Here is a 26,947-nt window from a genome sequence, read left to right as displayed (position 1 = left end):
GAAAGGGAGCTGGGCAAACACCATCAGTTGTAAAAATGCACGTAGGCCCAAACCCCTCGGTCTCTGAAACAGGACCTGAGGACTTCAGATCCAGGACAGAATCGCTCCAAGGAGATTGCAAATGGAATTGTGATACACAGCTTCCCTCCCACCACCTTATGGGCTTGGAAATGCAGCCATGGGCTTTCAGAGTTGGGAAGGACCTTGGGGATCATTGGGTCCTACTTTTGAGATAAGAAAACTGAGACCAGTGAGGGGAGGGGACTTGCTCAAGGAAATGCAGACCGGACCACTGGACCTGGCTGACAGAGGCCGGCACTGCTGGGTCCTAGCCCTGAGTGTATCTCACCTCGCCTGCTGCCTCCTCCAATAGGGCCCACCTGGCCCTCTTTCCCTGTGTGGGAGGCAGATATGGGCTTTGCCACCTTAGACAAGTCTCTTCACATCTCTGTGCCTCAGATTTATGCTCTGTAAGTTGGGAATGGAGGTGAGGGCTTATCAACATGATTGCCGTGTCATAAGAGGATTTTCTTCAGTATTGGAGAGGCTTTGAGTTCTTTGGAAAACAGTTACTCAGTTGAATTAGTTGATATTACTAATGCTACAGAGAAAACAGGGCAGCGAAAGAAAAGAGCACACTGATGCATTTTCTTACACTGCTTTTCGGGCATCTGAATTGCGTCTCCTTTATTTTGCAGGTTCCAGAGGAGGTACGTCTGGCCCATATCCCGGGGTGCTCAGGTCACCAACAAAGCGAGAGGCTTAGACTGCCGGAGCTCAGGGAGCGTCGTGAAACCTGGGCAGGGGCTGGTGGCCATGAAGGATGAGTCCTGGCCACCCCTGGGTCCCTGCCGAAGTTGCCCAGGCTCTAGATCCCACTGGTCTAAGCTCTGGGCAAGATTTCTGGAAAGTCCTTGTGGGACCCGCTGCCTCCCTGTGACCTGACAGAGCCCATACAGGGTTTGGTTCTGGGCAGAAAATCTAAAATCCTCCTGAGACTGCAGGAGGCTTTTCACGGAGTCCTGTGTCACTCTTAGGAGAAGACTGAGTCAGGGAAAAGGTGAACCCTACAGACTGTACTAGAAGACAACGCGGGAGCGCAGAGGAGACCAGGACCCAATTCCCAGGCTGTGTGACCTTGGACATGTTAAGGCTCCTCTCTACATTTCAGGGTTTTTTTGTTTTGGTTTTTGGGGTTTTTTTTTTTTTTTTTTCTTTTGGTCTCTCTCTTTCACCCAGGATGAAGTGCAGTGGTGTGATCTCAGCTCACGGCAACCTCCGCCTCCCAGGTTTAAGTGATTCTCCTGCCTCAGCCTCCCAAGTAGCTGGGACTACAGGCACACACCAGAACGCCAGGCTAATTTTTGTATTTTTAGTAGAGATGGGGTTTCACCATGTTGGCCAGGCTGGTCTTGAACTCCTGACCTCAGGTGATCCGCCTGCTTCGGCCTCCCAAATGGCTGGGATTACAGGCGTGCGCCACTGTGCCTGGTTGCATTTCAGTTTATTTTTCCGTAAAACTGGTCAACCATCCACCTCACTACACTACCATGGAATGAATGAAGTTTTGCAAGAGCATTTGGGCCCACAATCACCGCTGACTGAAGCAGATGGGATGCATGGCAGCCATTTGACTTCCAAGGTCACGATTATTAAAGTAGACACAAGGGGCACTTTGACCCACCTGTAGTACATTTCTCTCACAGCAAGGCAGTGCAACCGGTCGCACATCGGGCCCTTTTGGATGCTGCTCCAGCCTTGGTCCAGTGGATCTCGCTTGGTTTGGAAGCTGGGTTGTCTTTTCCCTGCCCCCAGTCCTGTCTTTGCTTTTATTAGTGCTCATACACCACATAGAACTGAGTCAGGTTCCTGCCATGTGGACGCTGTTCCTGCCTGAGAGTCTCTTAGAGGCAGGCTGGGAACACTGTGTGGAAAGACCGGGCATCTCTGCAGGCAGAGCTGAATGGTTGTGAAACCCCCTGCGGGCATGTGCTTCCAAGTTCCTCAGCAGGCATTTGTGTTTTTTGGTAGAAAGTTTGCCCTTTTTTTTTTTAAGACAAGGTCTCATTCTGTCACCCAGGCTAGAGTACAGTGGTGAGATCACAGCTCACTGCCGTCCTTGAACTCTCGGACTCACGTGAGCCTCCTACCTCAGCCCCCTGAGTAGCTGAGACTACAGGCGCATGCCACCACCTCTGGCTAATATTTTACTTTTTGTAGAGACAGGGGTCTTACTACATTGCCCAGGCTGGTCTCAAACTCCTGGCCTCAAGCAATCCTCTCACAGCCTCCCAAAGTGCTGGGATTACAGGCGTGAGCCACCGCACCCAATAAAAGTTTGCTTTTTGTCTAAAATGACCCAGGCATTGTCACTGTACTGCTTTTTATTATTATTATTATTATTATTGTTGTTGTTGTTGTCATTGTTGTTATATAGATGAGGGCTTCCTGTGTTGCCCAGGCTCGTCTCCGACGCCTGGCCTTGCCTCCTTATACACCAGGACAACAGGACGGAGCCACCACACTACCCAACTGCTTTTATCTCAGTGAATGAAAATGACATTTTCCTGGAGCCTTTCCCTCATCTACCGCCATGTTTCTCTATTTATTCCTCAGTTAAGTGGGCAGACCAACATCCACCTCAGCAAAAACTTCTTCCTGACGAATCGCGCCAGGGAGCGCTCAGACACCTTCATCAACCTCCGGGAGGTGCTCAACCGCTTCAAGCTGCCACCAGGAGAGTACATTCTCGTGCCTTCCACTTTTGAACCCAACAAGGATGGGGATTTCTGCATCCGGGTCTTTTCTGAAAAGAAAGCTGATTACCAGTAGGTGGTTTGGTTGCTTCCTCTCCCCACCCCTCCCTGTCCCTACCCGCTGGTCTGTTCCTCGGCCCCTAGAGAGCTCTTTCGTCCTCTGAATGTCAGTTTCTTTTTCTGTAGCACCTGCCTGCCTCGAAGGACTAGTGTGGGGATTTGATGGATTGGGGATGTTTTAGTGTTACAGTAAGGTAAACAATGGAAAAAGCCACTGTGGATATTTTTGGTTGGAAAGGAATGGCTGTTCAGTGAATTGCAGGGTCTAATTTCATAAGTGTGTCTCTGAATTCTCAAGTTGGTACTTGAGTGTTAAACTATGAATCCAGTCTCGTCATTTGAAGAAAGCTGAGCAGTGCTGGTGTAATCCTTGCTTTTCCAGGCCACCTGGCCTAGGAGAGCCACCACGGATGTAAGGTGGGAACCATCTCAACGGTTCCCACCTCCGGAAACTCTCCCTGTTATAGTCACCAGCTCCCTCTCCCCTTCCTCTTGGGATCCCAGATGTTTGGGAACCCTTTGTGGCTGACATCACCATTTCCTGCCACTGTCCAGGTGGCCTCAATTCACAACGGCTTCTGCCACTTTGACTTCTGCCTCAACCATGTATATTCAGCTGGGCACTTGATTGGCAAAGGCAGAATCTACCTTGGATGATTTAAGCTAAAGGGAATTCATCGAAAGGCCATCAGAGACTCCAGAACTGATGGGAGGTAGGGGGTCAGGCTAGGAAAAACAGGAGCCAAGGATGTGTTGAAGGACCGGGGTGTGAGATGACCCCTCAGACCCCGGGTCATGCGCTCAGGTCTAAAGATCTCGTGGAGTGTGTCTGAGGCACTGGGCTTGGGTCAGCCACCTGGCCTGCTGGTTACTGGAGAGGAAGAGCCAATGGGAGGTAGAGGCAGGGAACTGCCCTTGCCCCAAGATAATGCATGATGGAGAAATAATTTCCCATGGCAAAGGGAGACAAAGCAATGCCAGGCAGCTGCAAACCAATAAATGCCACTAAAGCATGGCTGTAGCCCGCCTGCCACTGACAGGCTGTCTTCATTTGCTAAAGCCTACCATGGGGGAAGGGACCTTTCCTCTCAGCTCTGAGGATCCTTAGAGGAAGCCTGGTGTGTTCAGCTTAGTCCTCACTGACGAGAAATAGGAGCACGACCTGGTGGCATTAGAATAACACTGTCCTTTGTCAAACCCATTACTCTCCCTGCCAGCCACAGGTCACTCTCCCAGGGAAGTCTCAACCCCTCAACTCTCTCCAGGGTGAGCTCCCTACCCCGACAGGACACCCCACCTCTCAAAGGTGTCTGACTTCCTTGTCCCAAGATATTAATCCTTCTGCTCCAGATTCCAGCGATCAGCACCAAGAGGTCCCCTTTTCCTTCTGCCAGGCATTGGCCCTGCAGATAGGACTATTGGTCGCCTAGTTAAAATCGCAGTGGCCAAGGAAGACCCTCCCGAGCTCAGTTACCCTCACTATGGAGCAGAAGGACCTGGCCCTGGACACAGGGGCAGTGCACAGGATAAACTAACCACTGCCTGACCTGAGCTTTGGCTGAAATGACACACAGGGCTCCACACTGCCCACCTCTCCAACCTGAGGCAGAACAAGTAGGTGACGATTTGCACTGCATGATTCTCAGTGTGAAAGTCAAAGTCGGCAAAGGATGTTTCAAGTGGAACTTAGAAGCTATTCCTTAAGGCTAGGACCAACGCCACACTACACGCGAAGGCTGTGCTATTTGATAAAGATCAAAAACTAGCAAACAAAAATCTCCAGCTGCCCACGTTGCTTTGGTCGACACTTCCTTCAGATCACTTCTGCCTTTATTTTTGCTGTTTAGGGGATGTGTTATCACAGAAACTTGGAATGCAGAGAAATGTTATCACAGAAACTTGGAATGCAGAAAAACTGTTGCTGTTTAGGGGAGGTGTTATCACAGAAACTTGGAATACGAAGACCTCCCCCCACCTCAGCCCCGCCCCACCCCGCCTAACCCCTGCTGCATTTAGCACTGCACTTCCGTTTTAGCAGTGATTTCTGCGACACTTCCTTTTTGCCTTCACCTGCCTTCCAGTAACACATAATTTCTTTCTATTTCCAGAGCTGTCGATGATGAAATCGAGGCCAATCTTGAAGAGGTACTTGTAACTCCTTGAATTTCACCCACTCTCTCTTGGACAATCCAGAGGGCGGAGGAGCAAAAAAACTCCAAGAGTTTTTGGACTTCACGAACAAAGCCTGAAACTTAGGATAAAGCCAGGCACTGGGATTCCAAGCGTCAACTTCCTGCGTCAGCTCTGGCCTTTGTGCTTGGGGGCATGGGCCAGTCCCTTGCCTATTGGGCTGTGCTAGCCACTGTCAAAATCTGTCCAGAACATTCCAGCTAGTCTTTATGCTTCCGAGTCCCCACTAGAATAGACCCTAAAAGGTCATTTTCATTGGATGCTAGAGAAGATACCTCTGTGAGAGATTAGAATATTACGCCTTCCCACATAATTTACATTCCCTCTCATGTTTTAATTAGAAAAAAAAAACACTTTATATTAATTCTTCACACTATACTTGATCTCAACCCAAATAACCGTAGAATTCGGGTCCCAGAGAGGGATAGAGAAGGGGAGTCGGAGGTGGCTGCCACGGAAGGGCAGGCAGGCACTTGCTGTCATGCCTCGCTCTGATGCATTCTCATGTCTCTGCCTCACCTTCCAGTTCGACATCAGCGAGGATGACATTGATGATGGATTCAGGAGACTGTTTGCCCAGTTGGCAGGGGAGGTAAATGTTCCCAAAAACAACATTATGCACTCTGGTTGATGCAAAGGTCCCCAAGGAGACGTTAGTTTAAAGGGGAGAGGAAACAAACTGAACAAAAGCAAAGAGAAATTGCAAATGGTCCTCGGATTCCAGCTCAGCCTTCTTGTGTATGTCCTCCCTAAGACCTCCGCATGCTGCCAGGGGCTTCCGTTCGCATGGGCAGCCCTGACTCTGTGTTCCCCCTTCCTTAGGATTCCTGGGCTCACCTTGTGGCTGTTTTATTTTCTCTGTTCTACACCAATTGAGGCATGAAACTTGGCCCCTTATCCTTGATTTCCACAAAGGATTTGGGGAGGTGGAAGGGTTTCAAATCTCAAGAATGCAGGCAACCTGCAACAGAGTATTTGAATTAGGCTTCTCTGTTCTTTTTCCTTTCCTTTCTTTTCTTTTCTTCTTCTTCTTTCTTTTCTTTTTAGAGACAGGGTCTTTCTCTCTTTCACCCAGGCTGGTGCAGTGGCGTGATCATAGCTCACTGCAGCCTCCACTTCCTGGGCTGTAGAGATCCTGCCACCTTAATCTCCCAAGTAGCTGGGACTATAGGTGCACACCACCATGGCTAGCTAATTTGTATTTTATTTTTATTTTTCTAGAGAGAGGGTCTTGCCATGTTGCTCAGGCTGCTCTGGAACTCCTGGGCTCAACAATCCTCCAACCTTGGCCTGTCAAAGGGTTGGAATTACAGACTCATACCACCATGCCCAGCTAATTTTTTAATTTTTTGAGAGAGACAGGGTCTCACTGTGTTGTCCAGGCTGGTCTCAAACCCCTGAGCTCAAGCAGTTCTCCCACCTCAGGCTCCCAAAGTGCTGGGATTACGGGTGTGAGCCACCATACCTGGCAGCTTCCCTGGTCTTAAAAAAATCCCTCCGCCATTTAGTCCCATCACAAAGTTATTTAGCCCTCTTTCTTCCCAACAACTCCAAAAAACGTCCTGTTTCTTCACTATGTGGAGGAACTTTGCAATCACTGAGCTCATTTGGGGCTCCCTTTGCTGACCCCAAGACCCATCAAAGTGCTAAGCCAGGCATTGTCTGCTCTACGCCTCCACCAGCCTCTCACCCTCTGCTCCCTCCCAGATTCCCAAGAAAAGGGGCCATGAGCGTCTTCTTTCCCCACTGATTGAATCCCACACATACACACCCCCAAAAGGCAAAAATGACTGCAGTCAATCTTGGTTTTAAACAAAGGAGTTTATCCATGAGTTACATAAATATGTATAAGTGAATAGAGACATCTGAGCCTGTGAGGGACCCTGGCATGATGGGCATAGAGGAGGGCCAGCTGGGTCTTGGAGGCAGCTGGTTTTCACTAGTTTTACAGGAAGTCTGAGCTTTGAGTTTTAAAGAATGAAGAAGACATGCCAGATAAGAGGAATGGTGTAAGAGAACTAAGTTAAGAAAGACCACAAACATGGGTAGAGGGGAGTATTTATTATTTATATTCTCTACAGCAAAGAAATGGTGAGTGGACTCTCCCTACTGCATCTGTGCATTAAAACACCGTACCTAGGTCAAGCGCAGTGGCTCATACCTGTAATTCCAGCACTTTGGGAGGCTGATGCTGGAGGATCGTTTGATCCTAGGAGTTTGAAGTTTCAAAGAGCTAGGATCATACCACTGCAGTCCAGCCTGGGTGTTCTAAAAAGAACAAAACCAAAAACTGTATCTAAAATCCAGGATGGGGCAGTACTATTCAAAGTGTGGTCTGGGGACAGCAGCCCCAACATGGCCTGGGGGCTTGTTAGAAATGCACATTTCATAGACCCCACTGCAGGCCTACCTAATGCACTGCTGTCCTGCGCTGTGCTCATCCAGCTCCCATGGGGGGCCAATAACTATGCTCTGGTTGTGTGTCCACAGGATGCAGAGATCTCTGCCTTTGAGCTGCAGACCATCCTGAGAAGGGTTCTAGCAAAGCGTGAGTATCCCCTCATTGCAAAACTTCATCCTGCTCTTTCCCCTGTGGATGGGAAGGAACATGGAAATCTTTCTTCCTCCATGTCCGGCTGCTGTGATTAAACCACCACCCTCCATCCCCTCCAAGAAGTGGATGAAGGATCTGTATGATGTGATAAAAAAAGAACAAGTGTTTCTAGCATCCACAGATCAAAGATCAAATCCACATTTCCACTACATACTTACTAGCTTTGTGTGATCAATTTTTTTATTTTATTTATTTATTTGTTTATTTGTTTATTTATTGAGACAGAGTCTTGCTCTGTCACCCAGGCTGGAGTGCAGTGGCGCAATCTCAGCTCACTGTAATCTCTACTTCCCAAATTCAAGTGATTCTCCTGCCTCAGCCTCTGAAGTAGCTGGAATCACAGGCATGTGCCACCACAGCCAGCTGACTTTTGTATTTTTGGTAGAGATGGGGTTTCACCATGTTGGCCAGACTGGTCTCGAACTCCTGACCTCAAGTGATCCACCAGCCTTGGCCTCCCACAGTGCTGGGATTATAGGCATGCACCACCACACCCGGCTAACTTTTGTATTTTCCTAGAGACGGGGTTTCTCCATGTTGGCCAGGCTGGTCTTGAACTCCTGGCCTCAAGTGATCCGCCTGCCTCAGCCTCCCAAAGTGCTGGGATTACAGGTGTGAGCCACCACGCCTGGCCACATCTTGTAACTAACTATTTCTTAAGCAAAAAAAATGTCAGAGGATTGATCATTTAACCCCCTACTGTGGATCACCAGCAGGGAGGAGCAGGGAAACACAACACAGAGACATTTTTTCCCCTCAAATTATCACAATAATCATGCTGCATTTGATAAGAGAGCAATTGGCAATCCAGGAAGCAGAGTTTTGTACATATCAGAAGCTAGGAATCTGCATCAGAGACAAATGTAATCATGGTCGTTTGCTGCATACCAGCCCTAGGGATCATCTTGAGAAGCCTCATGGACTTCAGGGGACATCATTTCCTCTCATAAGATGGCCTCTAGCCTAACTCCATGAGATAAAATAAATCTGCCTTTCAGAGCCAAAGAAGAGTCCAGGGCCAGCTGGGTCTTCCCTCCCAGTGTGAACCAAGAGGGTTGGGCCAGCCAGGCTACAGTCAGTCCAGTGCAGGGCCTCCCCAGAGGGGCCCCGGTCTCTATCCGCCCTCCTCTAATTTTCAGGGAAGGCAAGAAGACTGTGTTTACCCTGGAGGCCACCAGGGACAAGTGAGGTCACAGAGCTCTTCAGATATGCAATCCTCATGAGCTGAGGAGACGAAAGCCTCATTGTTTCTGCACAGATGGAGGGTGGGGCTGGGAGGTGGGGAAGAAGCGGGCCTTGCCTGGATTCAGCCCACTCCTTGCTCGGGGAGCAGCATTCACTCCGCACGTGCCTCTGAGCTTAATACCCTAGCCCTAGCCACCTGGTGACTCCAGCCTTCTGGAGGGCTCCACGCCAGAGTCTGCATGCGTGGCCGCTGGGCCAGAGCCTCATGACCATCTAAGAAGGGGTTGGTGCCCAGAGTGGCAGCTTTGAGGCAGGTCAGGCTCTAACCTCTTTCAAGGACATGACAAAAAAGCTGGACTTTTCGTGAAGTCTGTGGGGAGCCAGATTCACATTGGTGACTAGGGTCTCATGCCACCTGCCAACACCAGGTGGATAGGACTCCCTTAGTGCAGCATGATAGCTCATGGAGAGATCCCAGGGCTTCAGGTTTCTCAGTCAGCTGGGGACACAGTCCATAAACGTCTGCAGATGGACAGTTCAAGTAAACCTCTTTCTTTCACGGGTCATAGCCTATAATTAACACACCTCTTCTCTGTTTTCTTTTTCCCTGCCCAACAACTACAGGTGACTTTATATCCGGTGGGCACCTAAGGCCGAGCCATTGATCATTCTGTTATTTATTTGTTTAAAAAGCACTTTTTAAAGCCCTGTTTGCCCATGGCAAATATACAGAGACATCAGGACAATGTGGACATCGTCTGCACTGTCCCAATCTGGTAGTCACTGGCCATGTGTGGCTGTTTATATAATGGAAGTGGCTTCTGTATGAGAATGGGCACAGATAAAGAATATCTCCATGATTGTGGAAAGTTCAACTGGACATCACCGCTTAGAGATTTTTCCTGTCACACTGATTTTGTCTTTTAGGCCAAGATATCAAGTCAGATGGCTTCAGCATTGAGACGTGCAAAATTATGGTTGACATGCTAGATGTATCCTTTAATGTGCTCCAGGGAATAGAGACTAGGGGAGTTTAAAATCTCACTCCAGAAAAATTCAAACACATGGCCTTCTCCCCTTTCAAAATGGCCAGTTGTTCCCAACTTGCTGAGTTGCTGTCGGACAGTCAGCAGCACTGACCTCCCTTACTAGGGAAATTCGAGAATCTTCTGATGAGGGAAAGCAAATGCTACACCTCCCCCCAACACCTACCCTGAAAGGCTTAGAATGCAGGCCCACGGCCGGGCGCCATGACTCACGCCTGTAATCCCAGCACTTTGGGAGGCCAGGGTGGCCAGATCACGAGGTCAGGAGTCCGAGAGCAGCCTGTCCAACCTGGTGAAACCCCATCTCTGCTAAAAATACAAAAATTAGCTAGGCGTGGTGGCATGTGCCTGTAATCCCAGCTACTTGGGAGGCTGAGGCGGGAGAATCACTTGAACCTGGGAGGCAGAGGTTGCAGTGAGCCGAGATCGCGCCACTGCACTCCAGCCTGGGCGACAGAGCGAGACTCGTCTCAAAAAAAAAAAAAAAAAGAAAGAAAAAAAAAAGAAAAAGAATGTAGGCCCACCAGTCCATTCCTGGGGCTGGTGCAGGAAGTTCCTGACAATATGCCCATCACTTCTTTGCACAAAGCAGCTTGAATTTGTTTCCTCAGTGATGTGTTTCCATTACTTCCTCTAGGAAAATATTCCCTAACCACAGTATTTCTGATGTGAATCTGTTTTGTCTGATCAAGATCGTCTTCTTGATTTAGATAAGGGCTACTTTCATAAGCATCCTACTTCCCTTTTGCTCTAGCTCCTTCCCAGACCACCCGCCTGTCCCCAAGGCAAACTAGTCATCCATTTGCCCCTTGTTTCCAATGCTTAGTGAGAAGTGGTGGTAAGGGGCAGCCTGAGCTTCTGTGAAGTTTTTTCTGTATGTTTGTTTGCTTGTTTAGTTGGTTGGTAGGTTGGTTTTTTTGAAACAGGGTCTCACTCTGTCACCCAGGCTGGAGTGCAGTGGCATGATCTCAGCTCACTCCAACCTCCACCTCTCAGGTTCAGGTGATTCTTCCCCCTCAGCCTCCCCAGTAGCTAGGACTACAGGTGCATGCCACCACACCCAGCTAATTTTTCTCTTTTTAGTAGAGTTGGGGTTTCACCACGTTGGCGAGGCTGGTCTCGAATTCCTGACCACAGGTGATCAGCCACCTTGACCTCCCAAAGTGCTGGGATTACAGGTGTGAGCCACCATGCCTGGCCACTTCTGTGAAGTTTTATTTAGTGGATTCACAGTGTGCACCTGCTAGCTGCCTTCACCAAAGGCCTCTTAGATATACTCCACATACTCTAAAAAAAGAGCAAGGGCCTAGCCACTAGAAGCCATCCAAAGCCCTCTGCATGTCATCCAATAGCTCATTTTTAGTAGTATCTGGGGCCTCCACAGCACCTCCAGATCAAAACAGCAACCAGAATCGGCAGGGAGCCAGCAAGTCGTTCTCGCCCTTCCTCCAATCCTTTAAACGGAGGTTTAGCCAGTGGGAAAAGCAGGAAAAGGATCCTTCTGCAAACCCTCCCTGTGCGTGTGCTATGATATTCAAAAGATCCAGTTGAGAAGACAAACTAGGTGACATTATGCCCAAATGGACCCACACTCAAGGGCTTTCCTTGACTGAAGGCAGTCAGACGGGAGTGGCAAGCTGGGGCTGAAGGAGTTCTACATTCTCTGGACGAAGATTCAAAAATACCAAGTAAGATCCCAGAGGTGCGGGTGGATCTGTGTTGGGGAACATTCTGTGTGTATGCTTTAAGATGCAGCAACTCCTCCACAGAGTGGAGAAACATTTCCAAGGGGATTGGGATTTTACCCATAATGAAGCTCAGAGTGAGTAAAGACCGGGTTGAGGAAATGCAAACAAAAAACCAACCAGGATTTTGCAGGTGAAGTGGCCTGTTCCCTTCCTCCCGATTATTGGGATCATCTAAAGGCCGCCATCAAGGGTTTCCTGCAAAGGGTTTTTGACAGCTAAAGTACAAAAATTATATAAGACAAGAACATGGGCCTATGGGCGTTGGCTGGCTGACTTGATGGGCATATTTACAAACCAGCTCACAGACAGAAGCAAAATACTGTTAGTTATTCAAGGCAGAAACATGGGTGATTCTTCCAAGGCCAAACTAGAGGCACAGAGCTGGAAAAACTTCATCTCCACTCAGCACATACTAGGGAGGTAACTCGCCAGCTTTGCTTTGGGTCATAGTTCTTACAACTAATTTATGTGTTCCAGAAAATTTACCGGGAAATCGACGTTGACAGGTCTGGTACCATGAGTTCCTATGAAATGCGGAAAGCGTTAGAAGAAGCAGGTAACCCTTTATAATTGCATTTTCATTCCTAGTTTAATCTGGCTGTAGAATATGTGAACACTCATCCTATACCATATAAGACAAGGTTTGGTAAAGCTATAAAATAAAGTAGGTGCTGTTTTAATACAAACACCTCCTTTTCATTCCCCTTTTAAAGACTAATTGGTAAAATTAAATGCAGTAGGATGCTCTGCCCTTTGTGCCTTCTTGAATCCAAGTTTCCTTCAGAGCTGCCTGGCACAGCAAGCAGACAAAGCCAGTTCTCAACAGACTCCTCCAGGTGCCTCCTTTCTGGTGCAGGGTTGGTTAGGCAGAAATGGAATGTTTCAGCTCAGCCCTTAGGGTAAGACCCTAGCAGAATTGGATATCAATAAAAGGACACAAGCTAGTGGTAGACCAGCAGAGTGGGAGACTGCTGGGCTTTGGGAACAAATGCGACAGCATGAGGCTGTTCATTCTATTTGCTGGAATATAATGCTGCCGCAGAGACCCCGCACAACAGTGGTTTAAACGAGGTACGTCTTTCTGTCGCATGGCAATCCCAGCTTCAGCAGTCCACAGCTAGGATGGTGTCTCCTACTCTCCTACTGTGTGATCACTCTTCCCCCAGTCTCCCCCCATCCATGATGCCCACCGGTCCTTCGAGGCTTGCCCTCATCCGAGGGACCTGGGATGGCGTGCCACCACAAACACATACCGCCAACAGGTTGACAGCAGAAAGGCTCCTCGCCTTTAAGGGCACACAGGCCATTTCTGCTCACACATCCTACCAGCCAGACTGTGATCGCAAGGCCTCTGTTGGCTGCAAGGAAGTTGGCACATGCAGTCTTGAAGCTAGGTGGCCACAGGACCAATAGAAACTATTTTACTCTGGAAAGAGGGACAACTACCATGAGTTTACCAGGAACAGCTTCTGCTCACATATCCAGGAAGAATCTGGTCTCCAAGACGATTCAGAGCTAAACAAAAAATCAAAAAGCAGCAGCATGGTTAACAACATGAAGCAACCATGACCATGAGAACAAGAAAAGACTTACGTGTCATTAAAGACACAGGCAGGGTGAAGGTGGACAGTCCAGAAACAAAAGAAACAGCAGACGGTACTGGCTTTGCAAAATCAAACCAGTCTCATAGAAGAGCGGCCAAGGGACAAAAGCAATTATACCTCATTTAAATCGCCACTTGGTTCCATAGCCTGTGAGTGCAGCTAAATGGTACAGTCTAATGTTTAGCAATCAGTTTGTTTGTTCATGTAACTTCAGGTTTCAAGATGCCCTGTCAACTCCACCAAGTCATCGTTGCTCGGTTTGCAGATGACGAGCTCATCATCGATTTTGATAATTTTGTTCGGTGTTTGGTTCGGCTGGAAACGCTATTCAGTAAGTGGATATTTGGGGAAAGACTCATTTCAGTTATCTTGGTATTAAAGTGGCCTGCCTTTCACCTTGGTGAAATCATCTAAACTAGAGACATGTCTTCCAGGAGTTGAGAATGAACTTCCCTCTTTACTAATTTGAGAGTGAGGAAGAAAGCGTGTATGGCGGTCAGTGAAGTCAGTTGCTGAACTGAAAAAAGGATAATGTCATCTCTGTTTCAGCTCACTTACTCGTGACATCCTTTTTTTCTCCCTCCACAGAGATATTTAAGCAGCTGGATCCCGAGAATACTGGAACAATAGAGCTCGACCTTATCTCTGTGAGTCAGCAGCTCATACCCCCACCTTGCTTCTAAGGGGATGGGGGAGGCATGGGGCGGAAAGGGCTATTACTTGAGTGACCTGCTTTTTCAAGTTTTGCTTTAAAGAGCTCTTGGTCTGTCGGGGCCAGGCCTGTACACAGCTGTAAGATCCCACAATGTACTTTTATTTGCAGTTGTTTTCCAACTACCTATTCTCGAGTCCAAAATGCATGCCTGGCTCCCTCTTCCCATGAGCTTTGACTTGAGTGTAGCTCAAGGTTAAACTAAGGAGTGGCTGCAGGATGATGCTTAGAAAAATGAACTCTTGATTAGTATGCAAGGGAGAACATGCTTATGTAAAGAAATTCTTTGGATGAAATTCAAGTTGGGTTTTGGGAAGATCCATCATTCTTAGAATGGATCTACTTAAAATACTTTGTGAGCAAATTAGTTTTCTCTACTCCCTCCCCATTTAAGATAAAACCAACACTAGTAAATACGTTTGCCATTTATTATTATTATTGCACTCATGTGTCTGGAACCCTAGCAATGCACATCTCTGAAATGATCATCAATCTAAATTAAGTGGGTATGCTAATTTCACAAAAAGCAAAGCGCAAAATGTTCTCTTATCATCCCAGTGACAGGAAGTTCTCTCACTGAAAGAAAGAAGCCAGGTGAGGTATACTTCCATTATCACCTGGCTCCAGTCAGCATTTCCTCTATACTCAGGGAAGGCCACAGAGGGCCGGGTGAAGTGGCCGACAATGGGTGAGAATGGTAGTTGTCAGTCCTGTCTGTATAACAGAGGAGTGAAGTAGTGAGGAGGGCAGGTCTAAGGCACTGGCAGCTCTTTTCCGTGGATTTTGAACTCTGGAAGAAGCCAGCAACTAAATAACTGTCTTGTTCTGCTATTATGCATTATATAAGCACCTTTAGCAAAGTGGAAATATAGTTTATCTGGTTACGAATCACACTAACTTGCTTAAAACTTTACATATCCTAGGGAATATCTCTATCCCTAGATTGCAATGTAGAGTCAACCTCGTCTCTAAAAAAATAAAAAATTAGGCTGGGCGCAGTGGCTCACACCCATAATCCCAGCACTTTGGGAGGCCATGGCAGTTGGATCACCTGAGGTCAGGAGTTCAAGACCAGCCTGGCCAACATGGAGAAACCCCAACTCTACTAAAAATACAAAATTAGCTGGGCATGGTGGTGCATGCCTGTAAGCCCAGCTACTCAGGAGGCTGTGGCAGGAGGATTGCTTGAACCTAGGAGGCGGAGGTTGTGGTGAGCTGGGATTGCACCATTGCACTCCAGCCTGGGCAACCAGAGCAAAACTCCATCTAAAAAAAATAATAATAATACAAAATTAGCTGGGCATGGTGGTGCATGCCTGTAAATCCCAGCTACTCAGGAGGCTGTGGCAGGAGGATTGCTTGAACCTGGGAGGCGGAGGTTGCAGTGAACTGAGATGGCGCCACTGCACTCCAGCCTGGGCAACAAGAGTGAAACTCTGTTTCAAAAATAAAAATAAAAAATAAAAATTTAGCCAGGCATGGTGGTGCGTGCCTGTAGACGCAGCTATCCAGGAGGCTAAAGTGGGAAGAACACCTGAGCCTAGGAAGTTGAGGCCGCAGTGAGCCATGATCGCCCCACTGCACTCCATCCTGGGCAACAGAGTGAGGCCCTGTTTCAAAAAATTTAAATAAAATAATAAATAGTAGAGTCAACACAACTGTGACATGAAACATGCCACATGTTAAGTTCTGGAAATCCTAGGTTGTCATTCTTGCTAGATATCTTATTCTACTCCAGCCGCCCACCCCCACCCCAGGGTCCACCTGGCTCAGTCCTCTCCCTCCGCATTTCCTCTAAGAAGCATCTTCTTACCCACTGACTTTTCCTGCCACTCCTAAGTCTCACCTTTTGCAAGTTCCTGGAGATCCTCGCTTCTCGTAGTCTTTGCTAAGGATGAGCCATGTTCAGAAGCTCTCCCTTCAGTCTGCAAGGATTTCAACCTTGACTGCAGATTCCGTCACGTGGGGAGCTTTGCCAAAGTCCTGGTGTCCCGGCTGTATCCCAAAGCAGCTGAATCAATCTGATTTAAAGTTTCCATATCACTACAATTTAGAACCAGTGTTGAACACCACTAGTTGCAGGGATATCCACATCCCAAACTAACTTCTGATGTGATACTCTGAGGCAGAGATGTGAAAATGCTAATTTCTGTTGTATGAATTTCACTTTTCATGTGTGCAGTCAACCCTGTAATGTGATTCATGACCACCTAATGCAAATCACACAGACTACTGACCTGTTAAAAGCTAGACTCTAGAAATCAGGTAAGAAAAATATGAGTTAGTACACTGATATCATAGCCCTCGATCAGCTTTTCCAGTACAAGTTTTTTGGAACAATCTACAGGTACTTAAATAAGCCTTTAATTTTAAAAGTGGTCACTGAGCTGACTTGGTTTTTTTTCCTTCCTCACAGTGGCTCTGTTTCTCAGTACTTTGAAGTTGTAACTAATCTGCCTGAAGACTTCTCATGATGGAATATCTGCCAAGGACTAAGCTTCCATAGAAAAACACTTTGTATCTGGACCTCGAAATTATAGGAACATTTACTTAAACGGATGATCATAGCTGAAAATAATGATACTGTCAATTTGAGATAGCAGAAGTTTCACACATCAAAGTAAAAGATTTGCATATCATTATACTAAATGCAAATGAGTCGCTTAACCCTTGACAAGCTCAAAGAAAGCTTTAAATCTGTAAATAGTACACACTTTTTACTTTTACACACTTTCCTGTTCATAGCAATATTAAATCAGGAAAAAAAATGCAGGGAGGTATTTAACAGCTGAGCAAAAACATTGAGTCACTCTCAGAGGACACGAGGCCTTGCAGGGAATATTTAAAGCAACTTCAAGTTTAAAATGCAGCTGTTGATTCTACCAAATAAGTCCAAGATAACCATTGCCCGTGAGCAAACTGGGAAACATAGTATATCATGAAGTAATCTTGTCAAGGCATCTAGAGAGTCCAGGTGAGAAGACTCACCTCTGTCGCTTGGGTTAAACAAAAGACAGGTTTTATATAATATTGATTGGTAATAGTAAATCGTTCTCCTTAAACCCAAGTTCTTGACGCTATTCGGCCTTATACATCAGGTCTTACAAAGACCAAAGGGATTCCACGCTTGATCAACTGAACCAGTATGCCAAACCAGGCATCCAATTTGCAAACCAATTATGATAAAGGACAAAATAAGCTGTTTGCCACCTCAAAACTTCATGAACTTCACCACCACTAGTGTCTGCCCATGGAGTTAGAGGGGACATCGCTTAGAAGTTCTTATAGAAAGGACACAAGTTTGTTTCCCGGCTTTACCTTGGGAAAATGCTAGCAACATTATAGAAATATTGCCTTTTGCCTTATCTTCTTCCAAATGTACTGTTAAATAAAAATAAAGGGTTACCCCATGCAATCACACCACGCCATGTTTTTCTTCCTAGAGGTCAGCCCCACAGGATGGTTTATGAGCACACATGATTATAGCTTGTTTCTACTTTAACAAGGTATGCTGCCTCTGTAAATTCATGTATTCAAAGGAAAAGACATCTTGCCTATAATTAAAATGTGGAACTATAAAATTTTCTTAAATCCAATTCAGAAACTCTGATAATCTGATGATAATGTAAAGGAAGCTGTAATTTCTACTGCTTATTGATCTGCTGTTAGGCAGCACAGAGACATATGTGCCTCTCAGGAAGTTCCCTGCTCAACCTGCCACCTCAATTTCACCTTGGCCATCTCCCCCTGGGGTAGGGGCAAGCAAGGGAGCTGAGAAAACATGCAGATTAAGTCACTGGTCTGGTGCTGGTGGTTTTTGAGGAATCATTTCCTCAGGATGACTTGACACAGGCAAATGCCATCCTAATATTTCCTTGAACAAGGTGAGATGATAGATTTCCCAAACTCAGCTCAAATGCGTTGAAGTTCTCTTGCTGGCCAAGTGGATTTTGAGGGTAAAGGGGAGGCTGGTGGCCATGAGAGTGCAGGAGTCCCAACCTCCTCGCATCGGTAATTTCTCTGTCCAGCTGCACAGGTGGCAGGATAGAGGTGGGAGATGTTTGGACTGAAGATTGGAGGTGGGCAAGGGAAGGGTGGCTGAAGGATCAGGGGACAAGGGAATGGAGGGTGGGGACTGAAGTGGTTCCAACACAGGACCCCAGGGTCCAGGCTGGGAGGGGGTGGAGTGAAGGGCAGGAGGGATCAGCTTTCGATTCTGAGGAAGAGAGTGGTCACCAGAGACTAGTACACAGTAGGGCAGAAAGGAGGCCCCTCCCATCTGCAGAAGCCATTCCAAACCTAGACTACTGTTCTGGGGCCCTGCGTCTCCTGGTGCACTTTCATCTGTGGGGCTGACCTAGTCTCTGAGATAACATTAAATAAATAAGATATATGCTTATCAGAGCAAATTTAGAAAAGACTGAACAAGAAAAGGGAATAGAGATTACCAAGTATCCTGAGTTTTCCCACCTAGTATAACGTTTGTTAATGCCTGTTTTACAGGGGGCAAAAATAGATAAGCAAATAGATGATAAGCAAAGTAAACCTCAACTTTCTGAGCCTGTACAAACTCACCGCCCACCCCCCAACCCTCACTACTTCCCTCCCGGGTCTCTGCTCTGAATTGCAGTCTCAGGCCCATCAGTCAGCCAGCCCTCTATCAATTAGCTCCTCTTTTCTCTTTCCCTCTCGTTTTTCTTTCCACAGCTCTTCCCTTATGCCAACCACATCCTCAAGTATACTTAATATTCTTACCTCCCCTGCTGTGGCCTCTCGTATACTTAATATTCTTACCTCCCCTGCTGTGGCCTCTCGTATACTTAATATTCTTACCTCCCCTGCTGTGGCCTCTCCTTCCTCCAGAGCCGAACTTCTGCTTCTGGAGAAGCGGTCCACACTGGATCTCAATTCATTTTCCACCCACTACAGTCTGTCTAGTCACCTACCTCTTTGCTGCTGCTTTTTATGATCACCAGTTACCTCCTAATGCCAAACCCTATAAACATCTACCAGCCATTATCTCCCTGGACCTTTCTGCTGCCTTTAACACCATTTGCGATTCTCCTGAGAACCCACATTCCTTTGGTTTCCTTCAGGTCTGCTTCTCTGGCTAACTCGGTCTCCTCTCCTGTGACACTCCCCACATCCCCAGTGGCTCCACTGCCGTTCGAATATGCACAGCTGGTTTGCATACTCTCCCCTTCAGCACAGTCTGTTCCCCACCTGCTTTATTCCCTTCTATTTTGTAAAGACCTAAAAACTGTGCGACCATAAAAACATGACTATAGCATCAATTATAATACACAAGAATTGTTCAACATTAGACAAATGATTAGATAAATGATATGATGGAATATTAGGAAGCCATTAAAATTCATGTTAATAGGCCAGGCATGGTGGTTCACTCCTGCAATCCCAGCACTTTGGGAGGCTGAGGCAAGTGAATTACTTGAGGTCACGAGTTCAAGACCAGCCTGGCCAACATGGCAAAACCCGGTCTCTAATAAAAATAAAAAAATTAGCCGGATGTGGTGGTACGGGCCTGTAATCCCAGCTACTCGGGAGGTGAGAATCGCTTGAACCTGGGAGGTGGAGGTTGCCGTGAGCTGACATCGCACCACTACACTCCAGCCTAGGTGACAGAGTGAGACTCTGGCTCAAACACAAAAAAATTCACACTAATATTTATGATACAATATCAAGTATAATACAGGAGAATGCAGAATTGCTTAAACAATAAGCACTCAACTATATATAGAGAAAAAAAATCATAGGTAAGACTACAAAGAAATAGGCCCAAGTATGAATAGTACCTCTAGAGTGGTCTTTTTCCCTCCCTCCTTCATAACCTTTTTCTGTACTATTTCTATAACGAGCTTTGATATAAGGATACTTACTTTAATAATAAAACAAAGAACAGAAAGACTTAACAACAATGAGCTTCTCAGTTTAGGATTAAGGAATACAAAACTGGGATCACAGTTCCCTACTTTTCACATCTTCTCTTTTCATACATCTGTGTGATTCTTTAGTTTGCCAAGTACCTTCATGCACAGAACTTAGGTTTTCTTCAACAACTCGGAAGCATGTCAAGGCAATGGCATTAAACTCCACAGATGAGGGAACAAGGCTCAGGGAGGTCAAGTGTCCTTGGCAAGGTCACTTAATGGGTAAGTAGAACAGCCCAGGACTAGAATCCATGTTGTTTCCTATAGTTAACATATTAACACAAACTTAGTGGCCTAAAAAAATAGCCATTATCTCACAATTCTGTAGATGAAAAGTCCAACGCTGGTCTCATTGGACTAATGCATTCCTTCTGGAGACCTGGGGAGGATTCATTTCCAGCCAGGCCCACTCAGGTTGGCAGAGTTCAGTTCCATGTGGCCATAAGGACTGAAGTCCTCATCTCCTGGCTGGGCCAGCCGGGGGTGGGGTCTTTCTCAGCTTCCATGTTCCCCGACCCCCACATTCCATGACCCCCTTCATCTTTAAAGCCGACAACGGCAGGTCAAGTCTTCACACTCCAAGTCTTACTGCCCACCCACCCGCCCCGCCTACCCTCCTGCCTCAGCCCTCCTGCCTTCCTCTCCTGCTGTGAAGGGATCTTGTGATTACGGTGGCCCACCAGGACAATCTAGGCTAAACACCCTATTTTAAGGTCGACTGATTCGTAAACTTAATTAAATCTTAAAAGTCCTTCAAAGAAGTACAGTAAGTCGTGAAAACCTAGCATCATGGATAGCTTCTTGGAAACTGCAAATTTGAGCAAAACGATGTAAAACAAACCAACAAGAAACAGCAGGTCCTCGAATAACATCACTTCATGTTGTACTGTTAGAACACTGATAAGAAAAAGAAACGGTTTTGTTATACACCTTTTCGCTTTGAGTTTTGGCCAGGTGCAGTGGCTCACACCTGTAATCCCAACACTTTGGGAAGCCAAGGTAGGAGGACCACTGGAGGCCAGGCATCAGAGACCAGCCCGGGCAGCATGGTGAGACCCTGTCTCCAAAAAAAAAAAGAAAAATAAATAAAGTCACAGTTTCCAAGAACCTAATGATGATGTTAAGTAAGGACTTACTGCACCTAGTGATACAAGGAGTAACCAGGAGACAGGGATGGGGTGCGGGGCACCTTTAGAATTCTGCCTACCACACGTCTTCTGATGTTTAGTTTCTGTTGTCACTCCTTCTCCATTACTCTCAAAAGTGGTATTCTCAAAGTTACAGTATGTTCTTTCATTTACTTTCCTTTCTAGAATTTAGCTACTCATAAAAATGTGTAAGGAAGAGTGACCATGGTTTTTCATTTGTATCTTCTACTAAAGTAGTTCCACTAAGCAAATGGGTTTGGAAACAATTCACAAACTTATTAACATATTAATAAAATGATGTGGAGATTTTGCCTATATAAGTTTTCACCCCGTAAATCAATGAGGACACTAAAACAGTCTATTAGAGGCTCTAGGTAAAATGTAAAGTAGGCTTCTATCACCATGATCTCTACAGTATTTCATTTTAAAAACCACTTACATTGAATCACTTGGCTGGTAAAAAAAAAAAACTCTTATTACAATACATATACTTATGTTAAGCAGTTTGTTCTTTTTCAGCTGGGTAAGAGACCCTAACGGCTTGTGACTATTAAACAAAGTCTATTTATGACATCAAAAACAAAAACCAGTAAACAGCTTAGCATCAAAAAGTTTATTACAACTGTTTTTAAAGTCAGCTAGGATCTTGACAAATATTACAATTAAGTCTAGCAAGTTGCTAATTTCTGAGATACAAAAGACAATAAATACAGATTAAAATTCAGCCTACAAACAAGATTCTACATCTAATTACTGGTACTGTAGTTTAGTTTCAATATTTCAAACATATGTATAATTCTTAAGATGCTACAAGAACTCATATAATAAAGTTACTGTTCACTGACGACCAACTAACAGTTCCTCAATGACAATATACAAGTGTGCAGGGCCTTCGAGCCTTCAGGTGAGCCCCGCAACGGCCTGCTGGTGCCTGGTACAATCAGAGACGGCGATGTGATGGCACTGGTCCTTTCTGGCAGGAGGACTGGTTTAGGAGCAGGTGCTGAAAACACTCACTAAACAGGACAGAGAGCTGATTTCCCAACTGCCCAATTGGGAAATACCCAACGGTCCTATTTACTGGACAGGATTCTTGTAGAAAACAGGATTGTCGCTATATACTTCTCCGAGTGCTACATGGGACACCTTTGCCCCAACACGGTATGGCCTGCTGACGTAGATGCTTTATTTCATCATGCTAAATGTCCTCTAAGGGTAAATTCTTCAATCCTTCATTTTCTTCTAGAGACATTCTTCATCGCTTTCAAGCTACATTGTCATTAAAATAAGTCTTGTGAAATTTTTGCCAAAAATAATCGTATTACTTCTTCTTAAAAACAGAGATTAATTCTTCATTGACTAAAATTCTGTGTGAAGTTTCAGGCCAAGCTCCTTTGTCTTGGTTTAATTCTTGGGTATAGCTGCAAGAGAGTTTAAAAGAATATTTACATACTATAACAGATGTATGGGAATATAACAAAATTTCAAGAAATAATGAGGTTAGGGGACAGATGTCACGGGAAGGAAATCAAAGTGAGAAAAGCACTCTTTGTGGTGTGTGTGGCACCTAGAGCTTTACGTTTAGCAACGTACTCATCAGCTAGACTGCACAGGACGTTCAAAGATCACAAGAGTCCGTCAACTGTGACAACTCTACAAAGCAGCAATATAAAAACCCATGACAGTTCTGGGTATTAACTCAATCTGCACAGCTTGTTGAGCTGTAAATCGGCTCTAACAAGGAAGGTAAACTGCTGTATGCTCTACGCTCCAGCTTCTATTAGGAAGGAAGAAAGAGACTGAATTCCTTTACCTTTATTCACAATGGACATGACGTTGTGTCATGGGACTTCAGACTGTCAGAAATGAAATGCCACAGATTAAAAGTCTACAAATTGAAGGAAGATTGGGTGGAGTTTTTTGCTTTAGAACTCTGTGGTTTTGTGTTTCCACAAGAGCTATAAAGGTGAGTCCTACTGAAGGTTGCAAGGCCTCTAGGCCTGAGCCAGAACCAAGTCAAACTGGTAAATTCAACTGACACACCAAACAAAAGCAGCCCCTCTTGACAAAAGAAGAGGAAAAAAAAGGTTTACTCGAAGAAAGTAGAATCATAGGCTTTAATTACATCCCAATTAAAAAGTTTCAAAATAATAAATAAATAATTTTAAAAAGAAAAAGAGTCAGACTTCCAGTCAAAACTAAAACACTAACTGGTGGATCCATGTTACAGAAAATATTATTTTTCTATCTGAAAAAAAGACATTTACCTAATACAATTTTCTAGACTTCTATCTGAGCCCTAACAACAAATATGCACTTTCCTTTAAAAAAAAAAAATCAGGAAAACAAACCAAAAAAAGTTGTGTAGAGGATACTTCTAACAAGAAAAGATTTTCTAGGTACTAAGAAAATCTAAATTTAGGACTAAAATGAAAATCTTCAGTCCAGTCTGTTAATTTCAGAATCTTCTAAACACCACACACAGGAGACAGAACTCAGTCTTTGACTCACGCTTCCCATGTCATTAACCACAGGACCTCTTTGTTAGAAAATTTAAATAATTCAAAAGATCTATTGTACAACTTGGTGACTGTAATTAATAATTATTATATACTTGAAAATCACTAAGAAAATAGATGTTCTCACCAAAAAAAAGATGACCATGTGAGATGATGCATGTATTATTTAGCTCGATTTAGCCATTCTACAAGTATACATATTTCAAATTGTTATACACCATAAATATATACAATTTTTGCCAATTAAAAAAAAGAAAAGACTCAAGTAAGCAACTAGTTCTAAGAAGGTAAAATCTCTCCCAGATAACAAAAGGGCTTATTTACTGCTGATGTTTATCAGAGAAGGAAAGTGGCTGCAGGCAAGAGACTGTACATCTCTAGTGCTAGGGACTCTGGAGAAGCAACTGAGGGTGCTCGAAAGAGAAAAACCTCTATATTTCTACTTTCCTCTGGTAATCTGAAAGCTTTTTTTTTAAGACAGGGTCCACTCCGTCACCCAGGCTGGAGTGCAGTGGCAGGATCTCGGCTCACCACAACCTCTGCCTCCCAGGCTCAACCGATTTTCCTGCCTCAACCTCCCGAGTAGCTGGGATTACAGTATTTTTAGTAGAGACAGGGTTTTACCATGTTGGCCAGGCTGGTCTCAAACTCCTGACCTCAAGTGATCCTCCTGCCTCAGCCTCCCAAAGTGCTGGGATTACAGGCGTGAGCCACTATGCCTGGCCCCTGAAAGCTTTTTCTAAGGGCTCCATAGCCTAATTTTATTTGTTTTTCACTTTCATTATTCTTTAAAGTTACATTATGATCACCCAAATGAATACTGTCTAATCATGTATTCAAAACTTATTATGAAATGTTTATTTCATAATAAATTTTGCTGTCAGGACAGCAACAGTCAAGGTGTATAAGTAATTTACACTGCACGTTAGACAAACAACAATGGGGAAGGGAGAGTCAGGGAGAGATGCTGGTCAGAATCCAGGCAGTCAGGTTCCAACACTGAAGTCATTTCAAAGAATCCCATTGAAAGTAATGCCTAGGCAGTGGGTCACTCGCAGAATCCTGTTCATAGCCTAGATGCCAGTGTAAAGGCTCCATGTGAGTGGAGGCCATGTCTGTCTGACACTTGATGAAAAGACCAAGAATAGCATCTACCATTTGCTCTCTATTAGACCTCTGAGTTATCCTCACACCAATCTTAGGAGGCAGGATTCTCCAGCCCTCCCCACGTTCCTTCTGCAGCCTAGATACCCAGATAGCAGGTGCTGCAGATGGAGTTGAAGCAACGTGGAGGCCAGTGCTCACAACCTACACACCATCTTCTGTGTATCACAACTGGCTCTTCCTTTCCTCAACCCTTTCCTTACTTCCTCACCAAGAGCAGATTGTGCAAGCACTTTAAACTTTCATCTCAATCTCTCAATTACCCTGATCATTTCTCTCACTATTTCATACATTCTTCATGCCCCTTGTACACATAAAACTGCTATAAGGGAACAGCTGAATCTATGAAGAGCTTAACGCAAAGCCCTGGAATCTGTTATTCTCGCTTTCTCTCCTCTGTCTGACCATATGCCAGCTTTCCCCTGAAAATACTCCAGGAGAATCTTTACATGATGACAGCAGTCCCATTGTACTACACTATAGAAGTGGTACATATGTGCTGGCATGACATTGTTTTCTCGCTTTTTATGAAATATAAATCAAATAGTAGAGAAAAACAAAGAATCTTATCCTTAATGCCCTGTTGAAGCTCTCTACCAGATTTGCAAATCCTGATTGAGACAGATTAAAAACTGATTTCAGATGTCACAGGCTCAATTCCAATCATATTATCCAGTTATCTTTAGTCTGTTCATAAATGTAGGGAGGACCCCTGACCTCCAGGGCTGGCAAACATATGTTATTGATCATAATAAGAATCACTGAAAATGTGGCTTTAAGCCTAAGACTATCAAATGTTTAAATTCCATGTCTTATTAACAAAGGGCAGTTGGGTGTACTGTATCCGTAACATACAGCGGTTTTCCAAGGCCCCTCTCTGGCACACAGGAAAACACCGTAAGCGTCAGAATAACTTACTCCCAGCAAGTTGCGTGGAACATATCCCTCCTTATCATTAAGGCGCGCCCACCACCATTCGATTTCATCTTCATCCTCCCTGTGGATGATTGTCATGCAGTCTCCTTCTTTCATGGGCAGCTCATCATCATTCTGAGGTTCATAATCCCAAAGTGCATAAATGACTCCTTTATTCATTATGCCCATCTTCTCCTGAACTCCTAAAATGATGACAGTAAGATAAAGCACAGAATATACAACTCGGAGTACACCACTCCGTAACTTTTAGCTATGTGAAACAAAATGGGAAGAAAAAGGCACAGGCTGGAATGTTAGTACTACATTAAATATACAATAGAATGTCCTGAGGTGGGGGGTAGAGTGCAATGGAAGGCAACAATGTATAGGGAACATACGAAGGACACATTACTATATGCTATCATCTCTAAAACAGCTCTAAAACCTAGCACTTTATAAGCATCTCTTAAAGGAGCTACTCAGAGTACAAAAACTTTTGCAAGCTTAGGAACTAAAAAAAGAATTCAAATCTAAGATATTAAAAAAGTGAACGATATGCCTGTCCAATTTCAGTCTACTCCCAAATGTAATGACTAAGGAACTCTAGAAACATTACTTCACTCTTTACTCAAAATTCAGAGCAGACAGAAAAAAACAGAAGCACAATGGTCTCTATGAATTTCCAAATGTGGAAAGACAGAAGAAAAAAATATATATAGACTACGTTAGAATACAAAAATATGGCATTTTAGACAGGATCAAAGTCTTCATATAATCAACCCTTATATAGTAAGAATCAGAATTCTAAAAGATTTTGAAATCCACAAACTAGGAAGGGAAAAATCCTCAGAAGTCCACCTTTCAACAGATTTGCAACTTAACTACACATTTAAGTTTTGCCCTTCTTCACTTACACCTTCCTATCCTAAAGGGCAATGCTAGTAAGAAATAACAATCATCAACTGGCAGGCAATAGGAAAAAAGCAGAGGAGAAGGAAAATAATTAAGGTAATAAAGTTCTCCACAATTCAGAATTATTATTTTCACTTTTATAATTTTTTAAAAACCAGGACAATGGCCGGGCGCGGTGGCTCAAGCCTGTAATCCCAGCACTTTGGGAGGCCGAGACGGGTGGATCACGAGGTCAGGAGATCGAGACCATCCTGGCTAACACGGTGAAACCCCATCTCTACTAAAAAATACAAAAAACTAGCCAGGCGAGGTGGCGGGCGCCTGTAGTCCCAGCTACTCAGGAGGCTGAGGCAGGAGAATGGCGTGAACCCGGGAGGTGGAGCTTGCAGTGAGCTGAGATCCGGCCACTGCACTCCAGCCTGGGCG

The 26,947-nt window shown here is 45.1% G+C and overlaps 2 protein-coding genes across 5 annotated transcripts in view; one reads left to right on the top strand and one right to left on the bottom strand.

Annotated features, from left to right (window-relative positions):
• Window positions 1-17,335, top strand: part of CAPN2 (calpain 2) — a 71,487-nt gene extending 54,152 nt beyond the window's left edge. For 2 of the 3 annotated variants that reach the window (XM_025376995.1, XM_025376989.1), the window contains exons 11-21: window positions 699-710; window positions 2,617-2,828; window positions 4,925-4,961; window positions 5,533-5,598; window positions 7,497-7,554; window positions 9,733-9,797; window positions 11,471-11,539; window positions 12,077-12,155; window positions 13,418-13,534; window positions 13,792-13,850; window positions 16,332-17,335. In XM_025376995.1, coding sequence (XP_025232780.1) covers window positions 699-710; window positions 2,617-2,828; window positions 4,925-4,961; window positions 5,533-5,598; window positions 7,497-7,554; window positions 9,733-9,797; window positions 11,471-11,539; window positions 12,077-12,155; window positions 13,418-13,534; window positions 13,792-13,850; window positions 16,332-16,355 — 798 coding nt within the window. In that variant the 3' untranslated portion in view covers window positions 16,356-17,335. Of the gene's footprint in view, window positions 1-698; window positions 711-2,616; window positions 2,829-4,924; window positions 4,962-5,532; window positions 5,599-7,496; window positions 7,555-9,732; window positions 9,798-11,470; window positions 11,540-12,076; window positions 12,156-13,417; window positions 13,535-13,791; window positions 13,851-14,026; window positions 14,330-16,331 lie in introns of those variants that run through there. The other variant, XM_025376981.1, reaches the window with a different exon arrangement.
• Window positions 17,336-21,601: 4,266 nt separating this feature from the next.
• Window positions 21,602-26,947, bottom strand: part of TP53BP2 (tumor protein p53 binding protein 2) — a 67,262-nt gene continuing 61,916 nt past the window's right edge. For both annotated transcript variants that reach the window (XM_025398401.1, XM_025398393.1), the window contains exons 17-18: window positions 25,613-25,812; window positions 21,602-22,432 (exon numbers count right to left, since the gene is read on the bottom strand). In XM_025398401.1, the coding sequence (XP_025254186.1) occupies window positions 22,391-22,432; window positions 25,613-25,812 (242 nt within the window). In that variant the 3' untranslated portion in view covers window positions 21,602-22,390. The remainder of the gene's footprint in view (window positions 22,433-25,612; window positions 25,813-26,947) is intronic.

The sequence above is a fragment of the Theropithecus gelada genome, chromosome 1 (assembly GCF_003255815.1).
Source record: "Theropithecus gelada isolate Dixy chromosome 1, Tgel_1.0, whole genome shotgun sequence".
NCBI classification, from domain to species: Eukaryota; Metazoa; Chordata; class Mammalia; order Primates; family Cercopithecidae; genus Theropithecus; species Theropithecus gelada.
The sequence above is the reverse complement of the archived record's forward strand: the minus strand, read 5'-3'. Positions and strand labels throughout refer to the sequence as shown.